General features: G+C 50.8%; 1 protein-coding gene across 18 annotated transcripts in view; it reads right to left on the bottom strand.

Annotated features, from left to right (window-relative positions):
• Nucleotides 1–2,999: 2,999 nt before the first annotated feature.
• LOC100482288 (cytochrome P450 4F22) overlaps nt 3,000–24,314 on the bottom strand; it is a 58,023-nt gene continuing 36,708 nt past the window's right edge. For 14 of the 18 annotated variants that reach the window (XM_034657962.1, XM_034657955.1, XM_034657956.1 and 11 more), the window contains 12 exons: nt 21,042–21,264; nt 17,696–17,840; nt 12,619–12,672; nt 12,371–12,498; nt 12,039–12,160; nt 8,836–9,103; nt 7,773–7,839; nt 7,534–7,663; nt 5,890–6,023; nt 4,906–4,970; nt 4,246–4,328; nt 3,689–3,866 (listed from right to left, as the gene is read on the bottom strand). In XM_034657962.1, the coding sequence (XP_034513853.1) occupies nt 3,689–3,866; nt 4,246–4,328; nt 4,906–4,970; nt 5,890–6,023; nt 7,534–7,663; nt 7,773–7,839; nt 8,836–9,103; nt 12,039–12,160; nt 12,371–12,498; nt 12,619–12,672; nt 17,696–17,840; nt 21,042–21,263 (1,596 nt within the window). In that variant the 5' untranslated portion in view covers nt 21,264. Of the gene's footprint in view, nt 3,867–4,245; nt 4,329–4,905; nt 4,971–5,889; nt 6,024–7,533; nt 7,664–7,772; nt 7,840–8,835; nt 9,104–12,038; nt 12,161–12,370; nt 12,499–12,618; nt 12,673–13,005; nt 13,078–17,695; nt 17,841–19,551; nt 19,714–21,041; nt 21,270–23,362; nt 23,433–24,314 lie in introns of those variants that run through there. The other 4 variants (XM_034657963.1, XM_034657960.1, XM_034657964.1 and 1 more) reach the window with 4 other exon arrangements.

The following is a 24,314-nucleotide window of genomic DNA, read 5'->3' as shown; positions in this document are numbered from 1 at the left end:
CCTCACACACACATTGGACTAATGGACATCAGGCGCCGTAGAGCTTGTTGTCCCCCAACCGTCCAGTAGAGGGAGCCTCCAACACACTCAGGAGAGGAAGGATACCCACAGCAACCAGTGACTGGCCCAGGCCTGCGTGTGTTTGGAGAATCGGACACGCAGATGCAGCAGGTCCCGGGGACCACGGGCCCCATGCCTCCCCTCCTCCCTCTCTCGATGCACTCACCATCACCGACCTTAGCGGAAAGTTAATGTGCATGAGAAGCATGACGAAAAATCCACCTGGCAAAGGAAAACCGAGGTCCAGAAAGGGCTGGTCACGTGCCCACGGCCAACGCTAGAAAAGGGCAGAGCTGGGGTTTGACCCCACATATGTCGCCTCCCAAGACCAAGTATTTTTGCTGGAGGGTGAGTGGCCTCAGACGGGGGATTCCGGCCGACGATCCCAGCACACGCCACCCGGGGGCGCCGCAGGACGCACACTGCCGTGGCCTCCAGCATCACACCTCCCAGGTTTGACTTCTCTCCACGCACCACCCCCCACCCCGCTCCACCCCACCCGGCTCCACGCGCCTGCCGACACCCCCTTATAGGCAAAGCGAGGCTAGGGACCCAGACCAGCACTAGAAGCCTGACGGGTAAGCCATCCCGCTGAGGCCACGCTATGAGGACGTTGTTGGACTTTGGGTGAATCATCTCACTCTAGGGAACTTCGTTTCCACCTCCATTAAACGAGATAATGACAGTGCCCATCTCATAACAGTACCCGTGAGAATTACGTGCGAATATTCGGAGGGCACAAAGGAAGCGCTCAACCAACTTAAATCTCATTATGGATATATCAGCTTTGGAGATTCCCAGGGCTTGGTCCTGAAACCCCACCATCTTGTGTGCACACGGGTGCAATACGGGAGCGTGCGTATGCACGCGCGCGCACACACACACACACACACACACACACCGGGATCGCACCAGTCTTGGCGCTTTTTAAACAACCATCTAAGTGCTGAGGAATCCCAAATGAATATCACCAGCCCGAAACTCCCTCCCGAATTCGAGACCTGCCTATGTCAACTGCCCACTTGACATCTCCAACTGCTCCTGCCCCAAACTGACATGCTGATCTCAGCCCCTCCCCACCCCCCAAAAAACCCTTAGTCTCTTAAGCATTCTCCATCTCATGGTGTCACTTCTATCTTTCCAGGTTCTCAGACCCAAACCTGGGTTCCCCCTTCTCCCAAATCCCTCATTCAAAGTATCAGGAAACCTGCCAGCTCAACCTTCATGAAGCAACCAGTCATCAGAATCCAAGCACCTGTCTTCACTCTACAGCCCTCAGCTTGCTTAGAGCCATTGTCATCTCTCACCTGGACAAATCTGGTCACCCCATCTGATCTCCCTAGTCCCATCTTCCCTTTACAGTCTCTATTCAACATAGCAACCAAAGACTATGACAAATTTTGTTCCTCCTCTGCCCAGAACCCTCCACGGCTCCCTATTTCTGTCATAAGTCAGTGGACTCCAAGGCTCTGTGTGACCTGCTCCCATCCTCTCCCTGCCCTCATCTCTTTCCATGCTCCTCCTCCAGCCACACTGGTCTCCTCAATGCCCCCTAAACACCCCAAGCTTGTTCCTATCTCAGGGCCTTTGCACCGTTTCTCTCTTCCTCAAACACTCTTCCCCTAAATATTCACATGGCTCCTGCCCTTTCCTACCTAAAGTCTTTGTTGAAATGACCCCTTCTCAGTGAGGGTTTCACTGATGATCTAGCAACATCACCCCCACCAGCATTACTGAACACCCCCCAACACTTACCCAGCTCAATTTTTTCATAGCACTTATCATTTCTCTCACATGGGCCAATGCAGTCACCCCACCCGGTCTCCCTAGTCCAACCCTTGCTTCTCCACTTAGCAGCCAAAAGAATACTATAAAGACCAAATGACAAACCTGGTGCTCTGCTCAGAACCCTCCCATGGCTCCCCATTTCTGTCACAATAAAAGTCAAAATCCTCCAAGGCCCAGTGTGAATTTATTTATTTGCTTATTTATTATCCGTCATCTGTTAACATCCCCCCACCCCCACAGCAAATGTCTATTATGTAAGGGCTCAAATACGGCCTGGCTCACAGCAGATGCTCAATAAATATTTGATGAATTAATACAATTATTGTAGACACCATCACCACCCCATCTTCCGTGTCATCATGTCAGGGACTATGCCATCATCAGTTCCCCCAGCCAAGACTTGGGAATCACCCTTACCTCCTCCCTCACCTCAGCCTCTGTGGCTAGTCACCCTTCCTGTCCTACCTGGACCTCAGTCTCCCTCTTCCCCAGATTTCCAGTTCCCAGTGCCCCCCTCCTTCCAAGCCACCTCCCTGCCAGCCCTCATCTGACCATGCCCTGTCCTGCCCCCTGCTCACATACCCCCTAGAGCTCCCTAAGGCTCTCAGCATAAGGCCTGAAGTGAGATATAGCCCGCAGTTCCTGACAGTTGGCCCCTGACCAACCTTCCTCCATTCTGCCCCCCTCCTCCAGATCCAGCCACGCTCTCCCTCACCTGGGGACATTTGTAGATGCTCTTCTGTCCCTTGTCACCACTCAGCTTGTACCCTCACTTCAGCATCAGAGAAGATCTCCCTGAGCCACCCGCCTGGTGTGTTCGCGGAGCGCCAAGCGCCTCTCTTTTGGAGCACTTGTCATGGATTACAAATAAACTTACGTGTGGAATTATGTGTTCAACATCTGTCCCCTGTTCTCCCGAGGACAGGAATTGGGCCCGGCTGTGCTCCTGGCCCAGTGCCAACAAGCACTTAATTAATATGTGGTCTGTTGACGAGATAAATGAATGCACAAACTGTCCCAAAAAGCCTGAGTTTATGTCTGAGGGCAAATGGCTTCCCGGCCTCCTAGCCCATAGCTTCCCTCATGTGCCTCCCAACCGCCCAGGGACCTTCGTTTCCTTCCTGGGCTCCAAGGGAAGTGTCTGGCTGAGCTAGGGGTGGACGGTGGGGACATCTGCGTCCCTGGCTTTTATTCCACAAAAATCAGAACACTCAGCGAAGGGCCTTTCAGCAAGGGAGGAAGGAAGGGGCTTGTGAGGGAGGGTCTAGATTTACAACACAACAGCAGAAGCACACCTCCTGGACCCTGGGATGCAGCCTGATGCCAGAGGAGTTCGCCCAAATGAGCTGGGAGCCTCAAGGTGATGTCCGGGTTCAAGGCTCTAACTTCGGGCTCCAGCTCCCAAGTCCTCAACTTAGAAGACAGCAGGGATCCATGAGGGGGACTGGTCCTGAATCCCACAGGCCTTAGGTGTTGAGTCTTAAGTCCTCGGATGGCTGGGTGGGTGGGGCCTGAGGCCCCGAAATGCTCTGGATCCTGGCAGGGGTCTGGGCCCAAGGGGACATGGCCAAGCCTCTTCCCTCAAGCAGGAGAGCCGGACCACGCCCTCAGGCGATGGGACCTGGACCTCAAGGGGCGGGACCACACCGCCAGGAGGCGGAGCCTTGTGGTGAGGGGCGTGGCTTGTACTGTCAGGCTGCTCCCTGGAGGAGCCTGGTCCTCTAGTAGCCGAACCTGAACTTCGAGGGGCGTGGTTTCTGCCCTCAGTATCTTGGGGGCGGGGCCAGGGCCTCTCTGGGCGGGGCTTGGGCCCCCGGGAACCGCAGGGAGGCGCGGGCGCTCAGGCCCGTGGAGGCAGCGGCTCCACGTTGAGCCAGATGCCATTCTCCGTGCGCAGGATGAGCTCGGGCTTCCGCCGCACCTTGCGCGTTCGGTCCACGCTCAGGCGGAAGCGCAGCAGCGTCAGCGCCACGGCCACGCGCATCTCGGCCATAGCAAAGCTCTGTCCGATGCAGTTCCTAGAGGAAGGGGGACAGGGGTGGGGCTCAGGCTCAGCCGCTGTGTGAGCCAAGAAGGGGGCAGTCCCTGGGTAAATGACCTCCCCCTATAAGCCTCAGTTCCCTCATCTGTAAAATGGGGGCAGTGGCATCATAGAGTCGTTGGGAGCATATGAGCTCAGAACTTAGGGCCTGGCACACAGCAGGTGCTCAATACCCAGGGATACTATCACAGAGTCTGATTTGGGGACATCCTGGTACATTGAAAGCGTGACGGGTTGGCAGAAAGCACATCTGGGTGGGAGGTGGTCTCTGCTCTTGATCGGCACATCCCTGACCTTCCACTGGCCTCCGTGACCCTCCTATACTGGGCTTGGACTGGGGGAAATAGAAGAGTTACCTGGGTCCTGCAGAGAAAGGCACGTAGGCCAGTGGGGAGCGCTGCTGTGGGTTGTCTGGGTCAAAGCGATAGGGGTTGTACACCTAGGAAGGATTAGCCGGGGGGTGAGTCTGAGGCCTTAGCCCAGCCACACCCTCTTCTTTCTGTTATTCAAGCATGCCAGGCTCATTACAACCACAGGGCCTTTGCACTTCCTGTCTCCTCTGCCTGGAACAGGCTTCTCCCTGCTCTTCACACTTTTCAGGTCTCAGCTCAAATCTCTCTTCCTCCCCAAGGCCTTTCTTCATCACTTGAGCTAAAGTGTGCCCCACCCCACTCCAGTTTTTATTTCCTTTGCACATGTATCAATATCCACAATGATAGTTTTTGCTTATTTTCTTCCCCTGAACTTCACCATGAGCTCCATGAGGGCTAAGGCAGTAACTTTCTCTGTCCTCAGTGCCAAGCACAGAGTCTAGCACACAGCAGGTGTTCGATAAATATTTGAGGACCTAATGAATCAACAGTGAGGGAATAGATGGGGGAGGGGCACTCAAGCTCTGTACCCAGCCAGGTCATCTGGGTCCCTGGGGAGCAGGGTAGAGAGGCCTCACCACCCCAGGACCACCCCTTCTGAGGAGGAAGAAGCCGAGGGAAGGGAGAATTGAGGCAGGGGCTCACCTTGGAATCAGGCCACACAGTGGGGTTGTGGTGGGTCCCATAGATGCTGACCAAGCAGATAATTCCTGTGGGGAGGGTGGGGTCAGTGGGGTCACTGGGGCTGAGGGGAACCAGGGCCTTCTCTGAAGACCTCCTCCTTCCCTGGTCTTCCTAGAGCCATGCTGCTCCCATGAGCTATCTGCTACCCTTTCCTGCGCAGCCTTCTCTGAAAAATTCTGCTGCTCTCTCCACTCCCCTGCTGCTCCCTAAAAGATCCCCATCTCCCTAGAGGTCCCCACTCCCCCTTTCTAGCTGCCAGGCTGGCCACACAGGGATCTTTCTCACTCACATATCTGACATTGTTCCTCCTCAGCTCAAATACCTCCCATGGCTCCCTACTATCCTGAAGATTAAGTTCAAGTGCCTCAACCCAGCATTCAAGGTCTTTTACTACCTGAGACTCTGCTCCATAAATATGCTCTCTTTCACATTTAACCTCCGAGGCTCACCTCTCATGTTGCCTCTTCCAGGCAGCCCTCCCTGCATTTTACCACACATAAAGTCATCGCTCCTTATTTTAGGCTGTTCCAGCCCCTGTCCCTCCCTTTAGCCCATCCTTGACCCCATGTGATGGGGATGTCTGTGCCCTGTTGTGTCTCCCTCAGACTGGGTGGTACTCAACAGCTGGGTCTGGGAACGAGGCCTCTCTAGATCTCCAGCATCACTTGAGCTTAGTCTCCAAGGGGTATCTGACAACTGAACGAAACCATCCCTCCCCTACCTGCACCCTCACAGGGCCCACCCTGCCACACCCACTCTTGCCTTTCCACCTGGACTCAGCCATCTCTGCCTCCCCCACACACAGCTGGATCTCCTCCCTCATCCCAGAAGCAAAAGCCAAACAGAGAAATGCCCCATCTACAGGGAGGGTGCACCTGGGACAGGTATGACCAGGCCCCCCTAGGCAGCAGAGCAGCCCAGCAGCCGGGAGGACATCATGGGCACCTTTGGGGATGATGCGCCCATCTGGGAGCTTGATGTCCTCTGTGCAGCGGCGGGAGACCAAGGTCACTGGCGGGAACTGGCGTAGGCTCTCCTTGATGCACATGGTGGTGAAGGGCAGCTGAGTCAGGTCATCCCTGGGGAGCATAGAACATGGAATCGTGGGTGACCTGGGGCCAGGCCACAGCCACAAACATCCCCTTCCCTAAACACACATGCACACGCACACACACATGCATTCGGGAGCAACCACACAGGAAACCAGTCCAGGATCTCAGACTTGCCCCAGCTTCCGGCATTTGCACATATCACTAATCCTCAGCGTGCAAAATATCTGACCCACAACCAATCAGAGCAGCACCAGCGGGCTTCTGCATGCCCAGCATTAACCCTTTAACTGATTAATTATGGGGCAGTCAGAGGACAGCTGGGAGTACTGCCAGGATAGGCAGGGGGGCCCAGGGCCACGGCAGTTTGCCAGCCTGTATGGATTGATTTCAGTATTTAAAAACCCATACATTCTCTCCTTATGCTGTTATTAACCTTTTTCCATTGGACTCCAGGGCCCCAAATTGGATTAATTATAACCCTTGGTCCATGATCTGGATCATTTTCTTTCTCTTTCAAAGAAACTTTATGTCACTACCATAAAGGCCAAACAGCATGTCTGGCATAAAAGTACCCATAACATAAACACCATTGGGAAAACAGAAGAGTTATTAAATTCTAGCTAGACCATCTCCTGTCCAGTCCTCAAAAACTGAGCCATCTTCTCCCTTTGTTAAAAAGGCAGATTCCTGGGATGCCTGGGTGGCTCAGTAGGTTAAGCGTCTGCCTTCAGCTCGGGTCATCATCCCAGGGTCCTGGGACTGAGTCCCTCATCTGACTCCTTGCTCAGCGGGGAGCCTGCTTCTCCCTCTGCCTGCTGCTCCCCCTGCTTGTGCGCACTCGCTGTCTCTCTGACAAATAAATAAATCTTAAAAAAAAATAAAATAAATAAAAGGGCAGATTCACAAGGAGTTCGAGATACAACAGCACCCAACTGAGAGTGTCTCCCTGACATCAAAATCTAAAAGTGGACACTGAACAGAAAAGAGCTTTCCTTCTCACTGTTCAATGCTATTTATTGGTGTGTTTTCTTCGAGGCACCCAGAATCAGCTCTATATGGCACACATCTGAAGTAGTTTGGATTATGGTTCCCGATTCTTCACTGCCCCCACCCCACACCTGTGTTTGAATCGTACACCCCATGCCCTTTGCATGTGATTCTGCCACATCTTCTGCTCAGGCGCGTGGAATGTACATCCTGCCCCACTCCTGTTGGACATGGCCATGTGACTTACTTTAGCCAAATGGAACGTTACAATGCCAGCAGAGGTTTTAAACTGTGGCTCTTTGTGCTTCTGGAATCTGCCTTGAGAAGAATGTGTCCAGGGTAGAAGCTAGTTCAAGGAGAATGAGGAGACACGTGGAACAGACCTGAACCCACACATCTGTGTGGACGGCACCCCACTCAGCAACACCCACCCAGCAGGAGCAAGAGTAATATACAGGCAAGAGCAAGAAATGTGTGCCGACCAGAGCAAGAAATAAATGCAAACTCTAGACTCAACCTGCCACCACCAGCCCCCTGACCCCAGACCGACCACTCCAGCTTCTCCAGCTCCCGGCCTTTCATGACTTCCTGGATCTCTTCCCGGCACTTCTCCTGGTACTCTGGATACTTGGCCAAGTTGAAGAGCACCCACGACAGCCCACTGGACGTTGTGTCGTGACCTGTAGGCAGAGGAGGGGCTCAAATGGAGGCTGCCTGAAGACAGCAAAGATGCGATTTTCAGACAACAGCCCCCCCCCGGCCTACCCCAGCCTCACCCCACATTCTCACCTTCAAACATAAAGGTGTCTGCCTCAGCTCGGATGTCCTCATCAGACAGTTCCTTCCCATCTTCATCCTGGAATGAGCCAGAGAGGACACTCAGCTCACTTCATCCCACCGTCCACATCCTAGGGCTCCCCTGAAGTCAAGATATCTGCCCCTTTCTCAAGCCAAGCTGCAGGGGGAAGGAGTCCAGGCAGACAGAGGTAGGCGGCTTGTCTAACAAAGACAGACAGCAGGAGGGAGAGTGAAAGGTGAAGGGAAGAAAGGAGTCTGTGTTTCTAGATTAGCTGCTAGCACCAAACAGCCAACAAGGGTCTGTGATCACGCCTCATGACCATCATGTCATAAATGTGGAAACTGAGGCTCGGGGGGGAGAGTCAGATGACTAAGGTCAAACATTCACTAAGCAGCAGGGCTAGAACTGGAACCCAGGGCTGTCTGACTCCAGAACCCAAGCACTGCTCAGAAATTCTACAGAAGCAATCTCTGCAATGTCACATTTCCTCAAAGTCTTGTGATTTCATCATCATAAGTCTGGTGGGCAACATTGCACCCACCCCCCCACCCCCCACCTTCAGAACTCATACGGTGGAGTCCTAACCCCCCAGTACCTCAGCATGTGACCATATTTGGAGACAGGGCCTTGAGAGAGGTAATTCAATTATAATGAGGTCCTTAGGGTGGGCCCTAGCCCCATACGACTGGTGTCCTTAGAAGAAAAGGAAATTTCCACAGAGACCCAAGCCAAGGGAAGACAAAGGGTACATGAGAAGGTGCCATCTACAAGCCAGGGAGAGAGGCCTCAGAAGAAGCCAACCCAGTCAACACCTTGACCTCAGACTTCTAGCCTCCAGAACCTTGAGAAAATTAATTTCTGTGGTTTCACTCCCCCTGGTCTGTAGCCCTTTGTTATGGCAACCCTACAAACTAATACAGTCAGTCTCACGCATGCTGCACCTGTCTGCATCCCAGATCTATGTTTGTTTGGACGTTTATCATTTTACACAGCCGATGCGATTCAAGAGGAGGCCGCCCTGGGCAGGGCTCCCCCTCCAGGGCCCAGCCTCACCCGTGCCAGAAGCAGCACATCGATGAAATCCAAGGTCTTGCCCTGCTTGCCCTTCAGCCAGGCCTCAGCCCCCTGCTGGCGGAGTGCCTGTCGCCGCTCCTGGATGACCTCTGTGGTGAAGCGGTGCACGGTGTCACAAGCCTGCCGGAAACGCCGCCCGTCCGCCGTGAGGTGGTAGATGAAGTCTATGTGGTGATGCAGGCGATACTGACGCCGGACCACCAGGGCACTCAGCTCAATGATGGCCGAGATGTAATCGCTCATCTTCCTGTCGGGGAGGTGGGGGGTAGGGGGAGAAGAGACGTGAGCTCAGGCCTAGCCCCTAAGACAAGCTTCTCCTCCCCATGCTTGGGGACAGAGAGAGGCCCTGTATAGACTAGATTTTCTTATTTTCTAGTATTCTTTATGCTCTGCCAGCCGGGCCCTTCTAACTGGAGAGACACTGCCCCTCCCAGAACCAGCCAGCTCTTAGAGATGGCCAATGATTCACCCAAGAGCATGCCTTTCATATGAAAACCAAACAATCCAGAGCCCAGACACTGAAATTTAGCAGGCGGAGCCTCTATTTCCAGGCCTTAATCACCCCAAGTACTGGACCACTAGAGACAGCCCCTAGCCTCCAGAGCCCTCTGAAGTTATTCAAGCTAGCCAGTCCCAAGCCTGCACCCTGCCATACTGTTCCTTCCCACGGAAACCACAAAAAAGTCTCCTGCCACGCTTTCTCCTGACTGACACTGGTGCTTCCCCATGTGGCCCTGAGTGGTGTGGCATGTCCCTTTCTCTTGGAAACTGTAAGTAACTATTTTTTTAATGCCAATCATCTGATCTGTTGGCCTCATCATACCGGAATAAAACCAAAATCCAGGTACATTTTAAAACAGGCCCAAAGGATTAGGACTTCCAAAGAGATGTAGCATCACTAAGACTAAATGCCTACAAGCCACAGATTGTATATTTTAAATGGGTGAATCATATGGTATGTGAATTACATCTCAGTAAAACTGTTATTAAAAAAAAAAAGCAAAATGAAGGGATGCGTGGGTGGTGCAGTCGATTAAGCATCTGACTCTTGTTTTTGGTTCAGGTCCTGATCTCAGGGTCATGAGATCGAGCCCCACATCAGGTTCCACACTCAGCATGGAGTCTGCTTAAGATTCTCCCTCCTGGGGCGCCTGGGTGGCGCCGCGTTTAAGCGTCTGCCTTCGGCTCAGGGCGTGATCCCGGCATTATGGGATCGAGCCCCACATCAGGCTCCTCCGCTGTGAGACTGCTTCTTCCTCTCCCACTCCCCCTGCTTGTGTTCCCTCTCTCACTGGCTGTCTCTATCTCTGTCAAATAAATAAATAAAATCTTTAAAAAAAAAAAAAAGATTCTCCCTCCCTCTTCCTCTGTCCCTCCATCCCCCCTAATCCCATGCTCACTCTCGCTCTCTAATAAATAAATAAATCTTTTTAAAAATGAAAAGAAGGGGCGCCTGGGTGGCACAGCAGTTAGGCGTCTGCCTTCGGCTCAGGGCGTGATCTCGGTGTTGTGGGATCGAGCCCCACATCAGGCTCCTCCGCTGTGAGCCTGCTTCTTCCTCTCCCACTCCCCCTGCTTGTGTTCCCTCTCTCGCTGGCTGTCTCTATCTCTGTCGAATAAATAAATAAAATCTTTAAAAAAAAAAAAAAGATTCTCCCTCCCTCTTCCTCTGTCCCTCCATCCCCCCTAATCCCATGCTCACTCTCGCTCTCTAATAAATAAATAAATCTTTTTAAAAATGAAAAGAAGGGGCGCCTGGGTGGCACAGCGGTTAGGCGTCTGCCTTCGGCTCAGGGCGTGATCTCGGTGTTGTGGGATCGAGCCCCACATCAGGCTCCTCCGCTGTGAGCCTGCTTCTTCCTCTCCCACTCCCCCCTGCTTGTGTTCCCTCTCTCGCTGGCTGTCTCTATCTCTGTCGAATAAATAAATAAAATCTTTAAAAAAAAAAATGAAAAGAAAAACCAAAATGAAATCAGTGGGACAGGTGTGCAAAGGGCTGTCCTTGGTCCTGAAGTATGCTTGTTTTCATACACTTGTCACAGTCTGTCATTTTCTTGTTTATTTATTTGTGTATGGTTACTGCCTTTCTTCCCATCAACATGTAAATTCCAGAGGAGCAAGACCTTGTCTATTTTGTTGACCACTGTATTCATAGTGTCTAGTCCACAAGTGGCGCATAGTAGGCACTCAGTAAATATTTCCAGATTAATTAACTAATCAATCACTAAGGCCATCTCTACCTTACCCAACTGAAGCATAAGCCTACAAAGCCCAGAGTAACAAAGTCAGCGGCTTATTATTAAGGACCTACTATGTGCTACAAACTTGCCATTTACAATGTCTCTTATTCTTTCTATACCCACTTAGACTATAAATTCCAAGGAACTGAAACTTCATCTGTTGCTCACCACCATATTCCCAGTAGCTAGCATAGTATCAGGCACATAGTAGGGACACCAAATATCTGATGAATGAATGAATGAACCAGGACAGTGGTTATCTTATTCATTCATTCAACAAATATTCACTGAGCATCTACTGTGTGCCAGGGCAGTGTGGCATGATTTTATTTTTTTTCTTTTTTAAAGCACAAAGTGCTATTTATTTAGAGCACGAGCAGAGGGGAGGGGCAGAGGGAGAGAAACAGAGAGAATATTAAGCAGGCTCCACAAGCACAGAGCCCAACATGGGGCTTGATTGCACGACCCTGAGATTATGACCCGAAACAAAATCAAGAGTTGTAAACTTAACCAATTGAGCCACCCAAGCACCCGACATCATTTTATACTTAAAATACCTCTCAAAGGGTCAAGGATTGTCATCCTTGTTTTAAAAAAAAAGACACCGAGGCTCAGAAAGTGGGGAGACACTTTCCAAAGGCCAAACTACTCTTCATGGAGCAATGAGGGAAACTAGCATTTATTGAACACCTACTGTATGCAAAACCATCAACTGACATTATCTCAATACTCACAAAAGGGCTATGGGAAAGGAATTGGGATTCCACTTTCAGATAAGGGGATAGGCTCAGAGAGGTGATGTTTGTTTTCAGAAACACACAGCACGTCAATGGCAGAGCACCAACAGCCCAGGGATGCCTAACACCTGAGAGTTTCCTTTCTTCTCCCACCACCTTGCCCTAGAGCAACGGGCTCTATCTTCCCCAGGGAGGCCACACTTACTCCTGGCAGTTGCTGTTGTAGCTGAAGACACATTTCTGAAGACTGTCCAGGGTCATGAGGCTGACATGTTCAAACATATCAAGGGAGACCACTGAGCCCTGTGCCAGGCGCCGCCATTTACTCTGGAAGAGAAAGAGACACATGACAAATTGACGTGGAGACTGCAGACTTTAAGCCAGCCTGACAATGACCTCACTGCCTGCTCACTACAAGCCCACTTTCTAGGGTAAAGGAAGTGAAGCTTCCTGACATCACCCAGCTTACCCATGAGTCAGAGCCTGGACCGGTCTCACTCCCAGGACACCCTCTTCCCAAGAAACCTTGCAACTCACGTGCATGATGTCAGTGCACTGGTTGAAGATCTTCATGTAGGGCTTCAGGATGTCGAAGTGGAAGGCAGGTGTCAGCAGGCGGCGATGCCGGCTCCATTTATCACCTTTGCTCAGCAGCAGTCCATCACCTGGGCCCAGAAGACTGAGATTAGAGGCCTTTCCTGTTACTCTGAAACACTATAAGAAAGCACATCCCCCACCCCCTGTTCCCTGAAGCCCCAGCCCAACTCACCCAGTCCCACACTCACCCAACCAAGGTTTCAGGAAACCATAGAAAAGGTCATCCTTGGGGGCGATGGCAGCTGCGGAGAGAGAAGAGGTGATGATGACTCAAAACAAAGTTGTGATGCTTGACCTCTCCTTATGACCTCCTGGGCCTCCTCTCTGAGCTCTGACCTCCACGTCACCCCTGCAGTCCATCCTCTGTACCTGCCCCAGAAAGATCCTTAAAACATGCTGATCTGAACATGAGCCTCCCCTGCTCAGATACCTCCCATGGCTCCCTATCACCCTGGTAAGAAAGTTCAAGCTTAGTCTGCACTGAAGGCCCTGCCCCATCATGCCCCCCTATGCCTCTCCTATCTCACTCATCAACATACACCAAATTATCCCACATGCTGGCCCTACTTCCAAACCTTTGTCTGGGCTGTGCTCTCCATCTAGGACAGCCCTCTTCACCCTAATCACCCCTCTTTTCTGCCAACTCAGGCCATCTGAATTATACCTCCTGTGCTCTCAGTCTCCAGTCTGCCCTGCACTCTGGTCTAGGTCTTATCAGATGCTAGATCTCACCGTGTCCCTTCCTACTCACACCCATTAGCCACAACCACCAGCTGCTCAGACTATTTTCAAAGCCTTGAATGATCTACCCCAGTTCAGACCTCTCTCAAAATACCTCTGTCCTCCATGGAGGATATCTCTACATGCTCTATCTGCTAACATCACAAAATTTCCTCATCTTCTTGAAAAAGTCACATTCTCTCTCTGTTCCAGGTCTTTCTACTACATGCCTTCTCTGCCTCAAACATTCTTCCCTCACCCTTTGAGTCTCTGCTTGGATCCTATCCCTCCTCCACCAGTCCCTCTAGATTTTATCCACCCAGTTACAGGCCCCTTGAGAGGAGAGACCATGTTGATCACTGATATACTGGTGCTAAAAAATGTGTTTTTTTTAGAGAGGGAGAGAGGAAGGAGGATAAGAGGGAGAGGAGAGACAATCTTTTTTTCTTAAAGATTTTATTTATGTATTTGAGAGACAGAGCAGGGGGAGGAGCAGAGGAAGAGGGACAAGTGGACTCCACACTGAGCACAGAGCCTGACACAGGGCTCGATCTCACAACCCTGAGATCATAACCTGAGCTAAAGTCAAGAGTCAGACAATCAACCAAATAAGCCACCCAGGCACCCAGGAAGAGAAAGAATCTTAAGCAGCCTCCACACCCAGCACGGAGCCCAACATGGGGTTCAATCTCACAACTCTGAGATCATGACCTGAGCCAAAATCAAGAGTCAAACACTTAACCAACAGAGCCACCCAGGCACCCTTAGTGCTAAATAAATTTTTTATTGAATGAACCAACTAAAGGATGAATGAATGCAAAAATGGATGGATGAATAGATGAATGGGTGAGTGAGTGAATTCCCTTTCTAGTGTGTTGAGCAGACTTGGGACAGAATGGGCTGGGGCCCAGGAAGGAAGTACTTGAAAATCAAGTGATGTCACTTTTATCTGATATGTGACTCAGCCACCTACACACACACTACCTAGGAATTGGCCAATTGTGCACACAGTCATCTGTCTACTCGTCCTCCTATTCAGAACATCTCTTCTATCACCTTCCTGTACCCAACCCATGCTGGGCAATGCTGGGGACCAGAGATGGCTCAGCTCCACACCCTGCCTTGAGGAACTCCGGGTGGGGTAAGAAAGGGAAGCGGAGGCACGCTGTGCAATTATCAAGAAGATAGAAAGTGTGCCAGAAGCAGAAGGGAGGCAGAGAAAGGGCTGCTGGAAGTCAAGGCAGGCTTCCAGGAAGAGGCAGCATTGGAGAAGAAGGTGGAAGTCTAGTCACTCCTTTACTTTCTGGGATCTGGACTCCAGGCTAGGCCCCTTGAGGGTCTTTCTGATATACAGACCTCAATGGCTGTCCTGCTCAGACACATCCCCTCATTCCTTAACACCCCCAGGGTAAAACACAAGCTCACTTGCTTTGCACACAGGTGCTCTGAGTTCAGTTCCAGTCGCATTGCCTACTCCTCCCCACACATCATCTTCCCTCCAGACACCCCAAGTCACCTGAATTCCCCTGGCACTTTCACACAACTGCACCTTTGCCCTGGTAGAGCCCTCCACCTGAGACTTCTCATCTGGCAAACTCCAAACATCCTTCAAGGCCCAGCCTCACCAACACTGCCTCCAAGAAGTCTTCTCCAAACCCCTCCCCAGCTGAACCCTTGCTCTCCCATCCTTGGGTCCCTGCTCCACTCCAACTCTGACCACTTGATTCCAGGAAAGTCTGTGTCCTGGCTGCCTTTCCCACCAGTGTCCCCTTCAGTAAAAGGGGGATGGTAACATCTACCCTGAAGGAGGTCATATAAGAAAAGGCCCCACCCAGTGCCCAGCAGGAAGGTCCATATCACTGTGGTTGAGAGCTTGGCCTCTGGGCGGGCCAGGTCTGGGTTCAAATCCCAGTCCTACCACTAACTCTGTGTGTTAACCTGGGCATGTTAGCCCTCTGTCCCTCCGTTTCCTCATCTGCCAGAGGAGAAGTAGAGCAATCCTGCCTGCCTTGTGACATCTCTACAAAAACTCAATGAGCTAATACATCCTTGGCACATGGCAGGTGTTCATTAAATATTTGTACACATAAATAAATAATTAACCAACTGCTGGCTACTTTTATAACTATGATTATAATTATTGGCCACTGGTGTCAAGAACTTGTGAGATGAATATCTGTGTCTCCAGCCCTCAGCAAGCCCTTACTAGTGAAAAATAAATGCCTAGCCATAATGGAAAGCAGTTTGGTGGTTCCTTAAAAAGTTAAAGGTAGAATTTCCATATGGCCCTGCCTTCCTACTCCTCGGTATCTACCCAGGAGAAATGAAAACATGCATCCACACTGAAACATGAGCATTCATGTTCATAGCATCATTCATAACAGCACAAGGGTAGAAACAGCCCAAATGTCTGTCACTGGAGGAGTGGATAAACCAATGTGGTATATCCATATATCCAGACAATGGAATATTACTCAGGCTTAAAAAGGAATAAGGTCCTGGTCATCTCTACACTGTGTATGAACCTTGGGAACATTTTCCTGAGTGAAAGAAGTCGCAAAAGGCCACATTGTGTAGAATTCCTTTCCTATGATATATTCAGAACAGGCAAAGCCATAGAGATAGAAAGGGGATTGGGGGGATGTACCAGGAGATGAGGGGAGAGGAGAAGGGGAAGTAATTACTTAATGGGTTCGGGCTGTTTTATGAAGCTATGAAAATTTTTGAAACTAGAGAGAGCTGAGGGTTGCACAACATTTTGAACAATTGAAATACCTTACAGTTTAAAACTGTGCGCTTTAAAATGGTTTATTACATGTTGTGTAAATTTCAACTCCGTACAAAATGAACATAGAAAGACAAGCTATAATTAGATGCCTATATATCATGTTTCATCCTCTATAAATCATTTTCAACTCCTTTCACCCATTAATGCTCTCTATCCCAATTGCCCAACATAAGATGAAGAAACAGAGGTCCATGAGGAGACGTGCCTTTCTCAGGGTCCATGGGCTATGTGGGCTTGGGTCCTGAGCAGCGAGTTCCCCAGGTGTGGCCCTGTGGAGGCCCCAGTGGAGAATGCGATCCACAGCTTGGGGCCAAGCCTGTCTTTCCTGACTCACAGCCTCACCCCTCTCAACCAGAGCCCCCCATCCTGCCCCTCCAGTGGGGCACTCAGTGGATGTCCTGCCCGTCCTGTGGGAGTGGAGGGGAGGGGAGAGGAGAGGCAGAGACCTGAGAATCTACTATGCCCTGAGGCCACACTGAGGGCTCCACTCCCTATTCTACTTGGGGTCTCACAACCATGGACGACAGTATTCAGGAAACTGGGGCTCTTAGGAATAGGGGGATGGAGGAGGGGTGAGGGAAGAAGGGGAAAGAAAGAAAAACAGGATATGAGAAATGCAGGAGAGAACAAACCCTCATGAGTGCCTACCCACATCATCTGGAGCCTTCACAACCACCCCATTTTACAGAGCAGAAACTGAGGCCCTGTGAGCCTACATGAATTTCTCGGTCACACAGCAAGTATGGCTTCAGCCATGATCCACACCCAACGTGCCTAAGTCCTAGCCCAGGGCTCTTCCCACAACTTGATGCCCATCCTTCGGAAGAGTCACATTTCCTGGGTCTAGGTTCCCCACTTGTGCACTGGGGTGGGCATCCCCTCACAAATGTAGTAATGGTGGGGAGGGCATAGCAGGGGAAGGGAAGGATGGTAGCCCCTTCCTCTTCCATGGCTCCAGGGTAGGAGCCTTGATGGTGGTCTCTAGACACAGCTTTGTAGAGGCCCAAACTGGGGCCAGACACCTAAAATTCCTAGAGCTTTTTCATTCCTCCCTCCTCTCTCAAATGCCCCTGATGCCTCTGGTGGTCCCCAGTTACATGCGAGGCCACACCGCAGATCCAGACTCCTATGAGGAAGACAGGGCTGGATGCAGACACACTCAGCCTAAGAGGGTTAGGACTGAGAATGGAAAAGCCCAGAGGAGAAAGCTATGATCTCTCTGGAGGGTCAGCCCCAGGTCTTCCTGGAGAAAGGGTCATTGGATCTGGGTGTTGAAGGTTGAACAAGAGCTTGCCAAGCACACCTTGGAGTCCTACACCTTGGAAGAGGTGTGGACTGCAGAAGGGAGAACCAATCCTTCTACATCTCCTCTTCCACCAATCAGGGGCAACCCAGGTGAAGCAGGGAGAGCTGCAGTGGGAACGTCAGAACCCAAATGGTGGTCTGCCATGGCTTAGAATTAAGCAGCAACCACTTAACAAAATCCTGGGCCACCAATTGCTTATCCGAACATGTTTGGCTCTGACTTCCAGGTGGGTAGACATCATCTCAAAGTTCTTGGGACTCTTAGATATTGTCCACCTTTGCCCATGCTATTCCCCCTACCTGTATTACCATGGCTGCTTTGATGAACCCCTATTCATCCTTCAAATCCTTACTCAAATGGCCCTTCCCCCCGATAGCTGATGTGCCTAGAAGCCCAGGTGAGCTCTGGGAGTTAAGGGGTTACCCATCACTCAAAGGCCCAGCTCACCTACCCGATGCACCCACTAGGGGCTTAATGTAGTCAGGGTGAACCAGAACCAACAGCGGCAGGACAGGTCCAATCCACACCAGAATCACATGGTGCATGTTGTCCAGCACCTTCTTCTCATCTTGCAGGCCCCTCTCATTTGGAAGATACTGCAGGGGGTGGGAAGGAAAGATAGTGAGGAGGATCCCAGTTCCAGCTTTCCCCAGGCTTTCCCTCCCCACACCTCCCCTGTCCTCCGGGAGAGCTGTAGAATTGGCTGTATGAAGGCTGCACCCTGCTGAGCCTCCCTTCCCTCATCTGAGAAGTGGGGAAGACTCAACCCTCTGAGGGCAGCTGAAAAAAAGTCATGAATGAACAAAATGAGAGAGCCTGGCACAAGAGCCTGACACATAGCCGGTGTTCAAGAAATAAAAAAACAGTAACAGTAAGCACAATCCTAATGATTGACATTTATTCAGTACTTGCTCTGTTAGGAATAAAATATTACTAGTATTGTTATCTTTAACACGTACATGGGCTTGCAGTGTTAGGCACTGCAGTGGGCATTTTTCATATACTCATACCTTCAACCCACACAAGTATTCTGTGACATTGTTGCTACTATTTTCCCCATTTTACTTGGCTCAGAAAGGTCAAATGACTTGTCTGAAGCTACAGGTGAGTAAGTGATTGTCTTGGTTTGGGCTTCCCCAGAAGCAGGTCTTGCGGCAAGGGTTCTAGGGAGAGTGGTTCGTTTGGAGGGGGATCCCCAAAAACATGGGCAGGGGGCTAAGAAAAGTGAGACAGGGAGGGAAGGCAGCCAGTAAAGGGGGGTTGCCAAGGGAGTTATGGCTAGGGGCAGCTCAGTGCTCAGTCTTCCTGGGGACCTCTGGGGGGCACATATATCAAAGCCAACCCAGCAGAGGATGAGTGAGCTGGGGTGTTATACATCAACTCTTACAGTCCCATAGTTACTGGCTGAGGGTCACTCCTGGGGCATTAACTCTCAAGCTCACAGTGCACGGTGCCAGAGAAAGCCCTAGAATGCAGGTGCTTGCAGCTGGAGGTCAGGCCATCACATCCAGAAAAGGGCCAAAAGGATCCGGGCAGGCACTGGCATCATCTGCACAGTGGCAAAGCCAGGATTTGAACACAGGCCACCCAGCTCCAAAACACCTGCTCTTAACAAAAACAAGGCAGAAGTATTTCAGGCCCAGTGTCAGAAGGCTCTGAGCTCAAATCTGCTCTCGGCAGCCATGTGACCTTGGGCAAGTCATTTAACCTCTCTGAGTACCAAAGATCAAATCTACAATATTGGGAAGATCCATCCCTATTCCACAGGCTGTGAGAATTAGGGGAGAGCTCAGATACTAAGGGACCTAGCCCCTTGCCTGGCCAAATGCAAGGCCCAGCAATTGCCAATCGAATGAATAAATGAAAGAGTGAACAAGCCAACAAATGACTTCTCTCTGGCTCCTGTGTCTCCTTCTCAGTCGGGTTCAGCCCTGAGCCTGTCCACACCCAAGGGAAACCACGGCCTCACCCAGAACTCATGGCCCCAGGAGGCAGGCTCGGCCCACGGGGTCAAGTTTGGACTTCAGAACCAGCCCTGGCCAACTGTCTGGGGCATCAGAGCCTGGCTACTACCTCCAGAGCCACCCGTAAAGCCAGATGGCTTCTCAGAGTAAGAGTACTGGATATGGGGAATGACAAGTGAGTAAAAGTTCATCTAACTGCGAAGGGTATTTGGGGCAGGGGTACAGTTCCAGCAAAGCACAAGGAGGTGGGAAGTCAGAGCCTGGTTATAGGAACAAGAAGTCATTCTGCAGGACTAGACATGAGTAGGGTGAGAGTTAGAGTCTAAAGGGGCTTAAACACTACCTGAGGAGCTGAGACTTTCTCCAGACAGCAGTGGGGAGCCATGGAGGGTGTGTGAGTAGAGGAGGGATGTGGTTGGTCTCAAGAATCCTCCTGGAGCCAGGATGGGGGATGGACTGGATGCAGGAGCCAGGGAGGAGGCTGGACCATGGTCCAGGAGGAGAGGATGAGCCAGGGAGGAGGCTGGACCATGGTCCAGGAGGAGAGGATGAGGCCCGAGCAGGGGTGGGAGGTGAAAGGGAGGGAGGGCTGGCCCCAGGGGAGTCATTCCTAAAGACACATAAAATATTCTTTGAGCTATTGAGCGGAAATGTGTCTCCTGCTTCCTCCTTCTGGGACACTCACTCCAAGTAGTATCCCAAATATCTCTAGAATCCCCTGATACTTCCAGTCTCTGCAGGACCCAGGAGCTGAGCACACCCGCCACTGAGTGGCAGCCTCAGTGCCAAGCATGCCACAGACATGACTTTAAGAACTGTCAAAACAATCTCATGAGGTTATTAGGAAGAATCATCATCCTCACACTGCAGATGGGCAAACTGGGGCACAGTAGGTGAAGTCGTTTGCTCAAGGTCACACGGCAGGAGAGGGTAGAGATGGGCATCAAGCACACACTGATGACCACTGCCCTTGAACTTCTTCTCCAAAGTCCACCTCTGCACTGGCATGAGGCCTGAACCAGGAAGCTCTCCGCAACTGTCCCTCAGAGTCCTTTAGGCCTGGAAGGGGGGACCAGATGAGTGCCATGGGCAGTGAGGAGCTGGACTGGAGGACCCTAAAGGCCTCAGGGTCCTCAGGAGTCTGGCTCTCTTCTGACCTCTAAAGCCCTTTTAGAAAAGTTCAGGTTTTGTCATCCAGAAACAAGAGGCTGCAGAGGGCACAGAGCTAAGAGCAGGGACTCTGGAGCTAGATGGCCTTGGTTTGAACTCCAACTCTGCCACCGAAGAGCTGTGTGACCAAGGGTCAGCTACGTAACCTCTCTGTGCCATAACAGTCTGAGGAGTAAAATGGGAGTAGTCATGGGAACTACCTCCCAGGACTGTCAAGGGGACTGAGTTAGTATTTTTAAAGCACCTGATCTAGTGCTTAGCACCTGTACTCGAGGTGAGAGATGAAAGACAAGGGAAGAGAATGAGAGAGAGGGTGCAAACACACTGGGGGTGGGGCATATCAACAACACTGACAGGAGCCCCCACACACACACCGCCCTGGGATCATAGAACCTAACGACTTTCACAGGCGCTGGTACCTGTTGCTATGGCAATAGCCTGAAATTATAGAGAAAACCTTACAGTCATCTCTGCCTCATCCCAGCTGTGTGACCTCAGGTAAACTGCTTGCCCTCTCTGAGCCTCAATCACACTCTTATCCTGTAAAATGCATCTGTTCATGTCCCCAACCAGATTCTTGGGGGATGACAGAAGCCATCAGGTCCACCATCCTTACTGACTACCTGGGGCATGCCCAGCCCACCTGCCCAGCCACACACACACCATGCCTAGGTGGCCCAGCAGCCAGTTGCGCCGGGGTGGCTGGGGGAAGCAGCTCAGGCGGCGGCAGGTGACGTGGAAGCTCCAGCAGAGCCTCAGGAACTGCATCAGCAGGCGGAAGAGGACGAAGAGCAGGGAGAGGAGAAGCACAGACACGGCGTACAGGCGGAAGGTGGTCTTCTCCACACCCAGGAGATGCAGCAGGTGTTCTGTGACGGGCAGCATCCTGGGGGGACACACAGGACGGGGGGGTCAGTGCAAGTAGGAACCCCCCTCCGGCCATGCATGCACATACACAGGATGACCTGTGGAGTCAGGCAGAGTGTACCTGGCACACAGTAGGTGCTCAATACACAGGGGTCCCAGACACCAAGGATACCCCTCAAACTTCCCCCAGCAGTGACCTTCAGCTAGCTGGCCAGATGGATGCACCAGTGCCCTGTCCACATGCCCTCAGCCTTGACTTTGCAGGGCATCCCTCCAGACTTCTCTGCCCATGTGTAGATGGCCAGAGTGTTGGAAAATTTAAACACACACATACATACATACATACACACATACATACATACACACACACACACACACACACACACACACACACCCATGTTGAAAGCAGCTCTTAACAGAGGACTGATAAATACTGCTGGCTAGATACCTTCTCCCCTGGGGTGCAATGACCCTGAGATGTGGGCTCCACACATGCCACCAGGCTTCCCCAGTGGGATTAAACTCCAGCTGCCCGCCATTGAAACTTTCTCTATTAGCTGCCTCCCTTCTCCTGTCTCCACTCTTTCTCTTCTTTATTTAATTGAGATGAGATTCACCCAACATAAAATGAACCATTTGAAAGAACAGTTGACCTTTGAACAATGCAGGAGTTAGGGGTGCCAAACCCCCCCCAAGCAGTCAGAATTCCATATAACTTTTGACTCCCCAAAATCTTAACTACTAATAGCCTACTATTGACTGAAAGCCTTACTGATAACATAAAGTCAATTAACACATATTGTGTCTATGCATTATATATTGTATTCTTACAGTAAAGTCAGATGGAGAAAACGAAATATTGAAAACAATCATAAGAAAGAGAAAATCCATGCACAGGGCTGCACTGTAAAAATTCTGCATATAAGTGGACCCAGGCAGGTCAAACCCGTGTTGTTCAAAGGTCAACATGTGTACAATTAGCTAGTATCTAGCACGTCCACAGTATCATGCAACCACCACCTCCATCTAGCTCCCAATTTTTTTCATTCCCCCGAAAGGAAATCCCATCCCAATTAGCAGTCATTCCCCATTCCCCTATACCTTCAACCCCTGGCAAACACTAATCTGCGTGGTTGCTTACTCTCTCTCTCTCTCTTCCTTTCAAGTAGGCTCCATGCCTACTGGAGCTGAGACCAAGAGTCGGATACTTAACTGACTGAGCCATCCAAGCGCCCCTAATCTGCTTTCTGCCTCTATGGATATTTTATTTCATATCAATGGGATCATATACTAGGTGACCTTTTGTGTCTGGCATCTTTCACCCAGCATGATGTGTTCAAGGTTCATCCCCATTATAGTGTGTATACGAACTTCATTTCTTGTACTCCTGGGTAATATTCCATTGTAAGGATGTATCACAATTGGTTTATCCATTTATCTGTTGATGAACATCTGAGATGCTCCCACCTCTGCCTGTTGTGAAATGTGCAGCTATGAACATGCATGCACAGGTACTTGTTGGAGTCCCTGCTTTCAATTTTTTGGGGTTCCCTTCCTCTTTCCTTACTGGTATGTTCTGTGATCACTTCCCAAATAAGCTTCTTGCACTCCACTCCTTGCCTGGAGATCAGCTCTTGAAGGAACCCAAAGCAGGTAGGTAACAATAATATTAATAACACAGTGACCAGGGATGGAGCATTGCCGCATGTCGTGCTCCACACTCAGGGATGTGCATGCCTCATTTTATGGAGTCTTAAAGTGGTCCTTGGACTTAAGTGTTACATTCTCTCCATTTTCTGGACAACTGAATCTCAGTTCCTCTAACTCAAGGGAAATGGGAGCTGGCAGAGGCCCCCTGAAACCCCACCAAAGGCCAAACTCCATCACTTTGGGGGCTCACAGATCTCAGACGATACCAAGGAGACTCCTGGAAATGGATGGGCCCTGCCCTCATCTCTCCTCTACACTCAGTCCAACCAGCCAAGGATTCCCTCTGTGCCCCACCTCCTGGGACAACATAGCTAAAGGAACCCTACACTCCAGGTCCTTGCCTGGGTCCACAGTCCCCACCCACCCCTGCCCACGGTTCCCTCCATTAAGGGCTCAGACTCACTGGGTCTTTCATCAGCCAATGTCCAACTACATCCTCCATACAGAAGACATGAAGTTTCTATGGGTTACTGCATCCTGGGAAAACAGCTGGGTGGGTTATCCCCAAATCTGGAGAGCCCCTTTGGGATGGTCTGACTTACGTTATAAGTCATGCAGTTGACATGATCACTCATTAGGATGGCTACTTATCATGAGAGGAAATAACAAGAGTTGGCAAGCATGCAGAGAAACCTTGAACCCTTCTGCATTGCTAGTGGGAATGTAAAATGTTGCCACTTTGCTGTGGAAAACAGTATGGTAGTTCCTCAAAATATTAAACACAGAATCACCATATGATCCAGGAATCCCACTTCTGGGTAGATCCCCGAAAGAAGTGAAAGCAGGGGGGCGCCTGGGTGGCACAGCGGTTAAGCGTCTGCCTTCAGCTCAGGGCGTGATCCCGGCGTTACCCGGCGTTATGGGATCGAGCCCCACATCAGGCTCCTCTGCTATGAGCCTGCTTCTTCCTCTCCCACTCCCCCTGCTTGTTCCCTCTCTCACTGGCTGTCTCTATCTCTGTCAAATAAATAAATAAAATCTTTAAAAAAAAAAAAAGAAGTGAAAGCAGGGACTCAAACAGATATTTGCACACCCATGTTCATGGCAGCATTAGTCACAAGAGCCAAAAGGTGGAAACAAGCCAAGTGCCCATCAGCAGATGAACAGAGAGACATAATGTGGTCCATCCATACAGGGGAATATTATTCAGCCCTAAAAAGGAAATTCTGACACCTGGTACAACATGGATGAACCTCGAGGACATTATGTTAAGTGAGATAAGAGACACATAAAACAAATGCTATGTTATCCCACTTGTAAGAGGTCCCTAGAGGAGTCAGATTCAGAAACAGGAAGTAGATGGTGGGCACAAGGGGCTGGGGGAGTGGAACAGGGTGGGGGAGTTAGTGTTTAACAGGG

The sequence above is a fragment of the Ailuropoda melanoleuca genome, chromosome 4, assembly GCF_002007445.2.
Source record: "Ailuropoda melanoleuca isolate Jingjing chromosome 4, ASM200744v2, whole genome shotgun sequence".
Lineage (NCBI taxonomy): Eukaryota > Metazoa > Chordata > Mammalia > Carnivora > Ursidae > Ailuropoda > Ailuropoda melanoleuca.
Note: the sequence above shows the minus strand (reverse complement) of the source record. Positions and strands in the feature narration are given on the sequence as shown.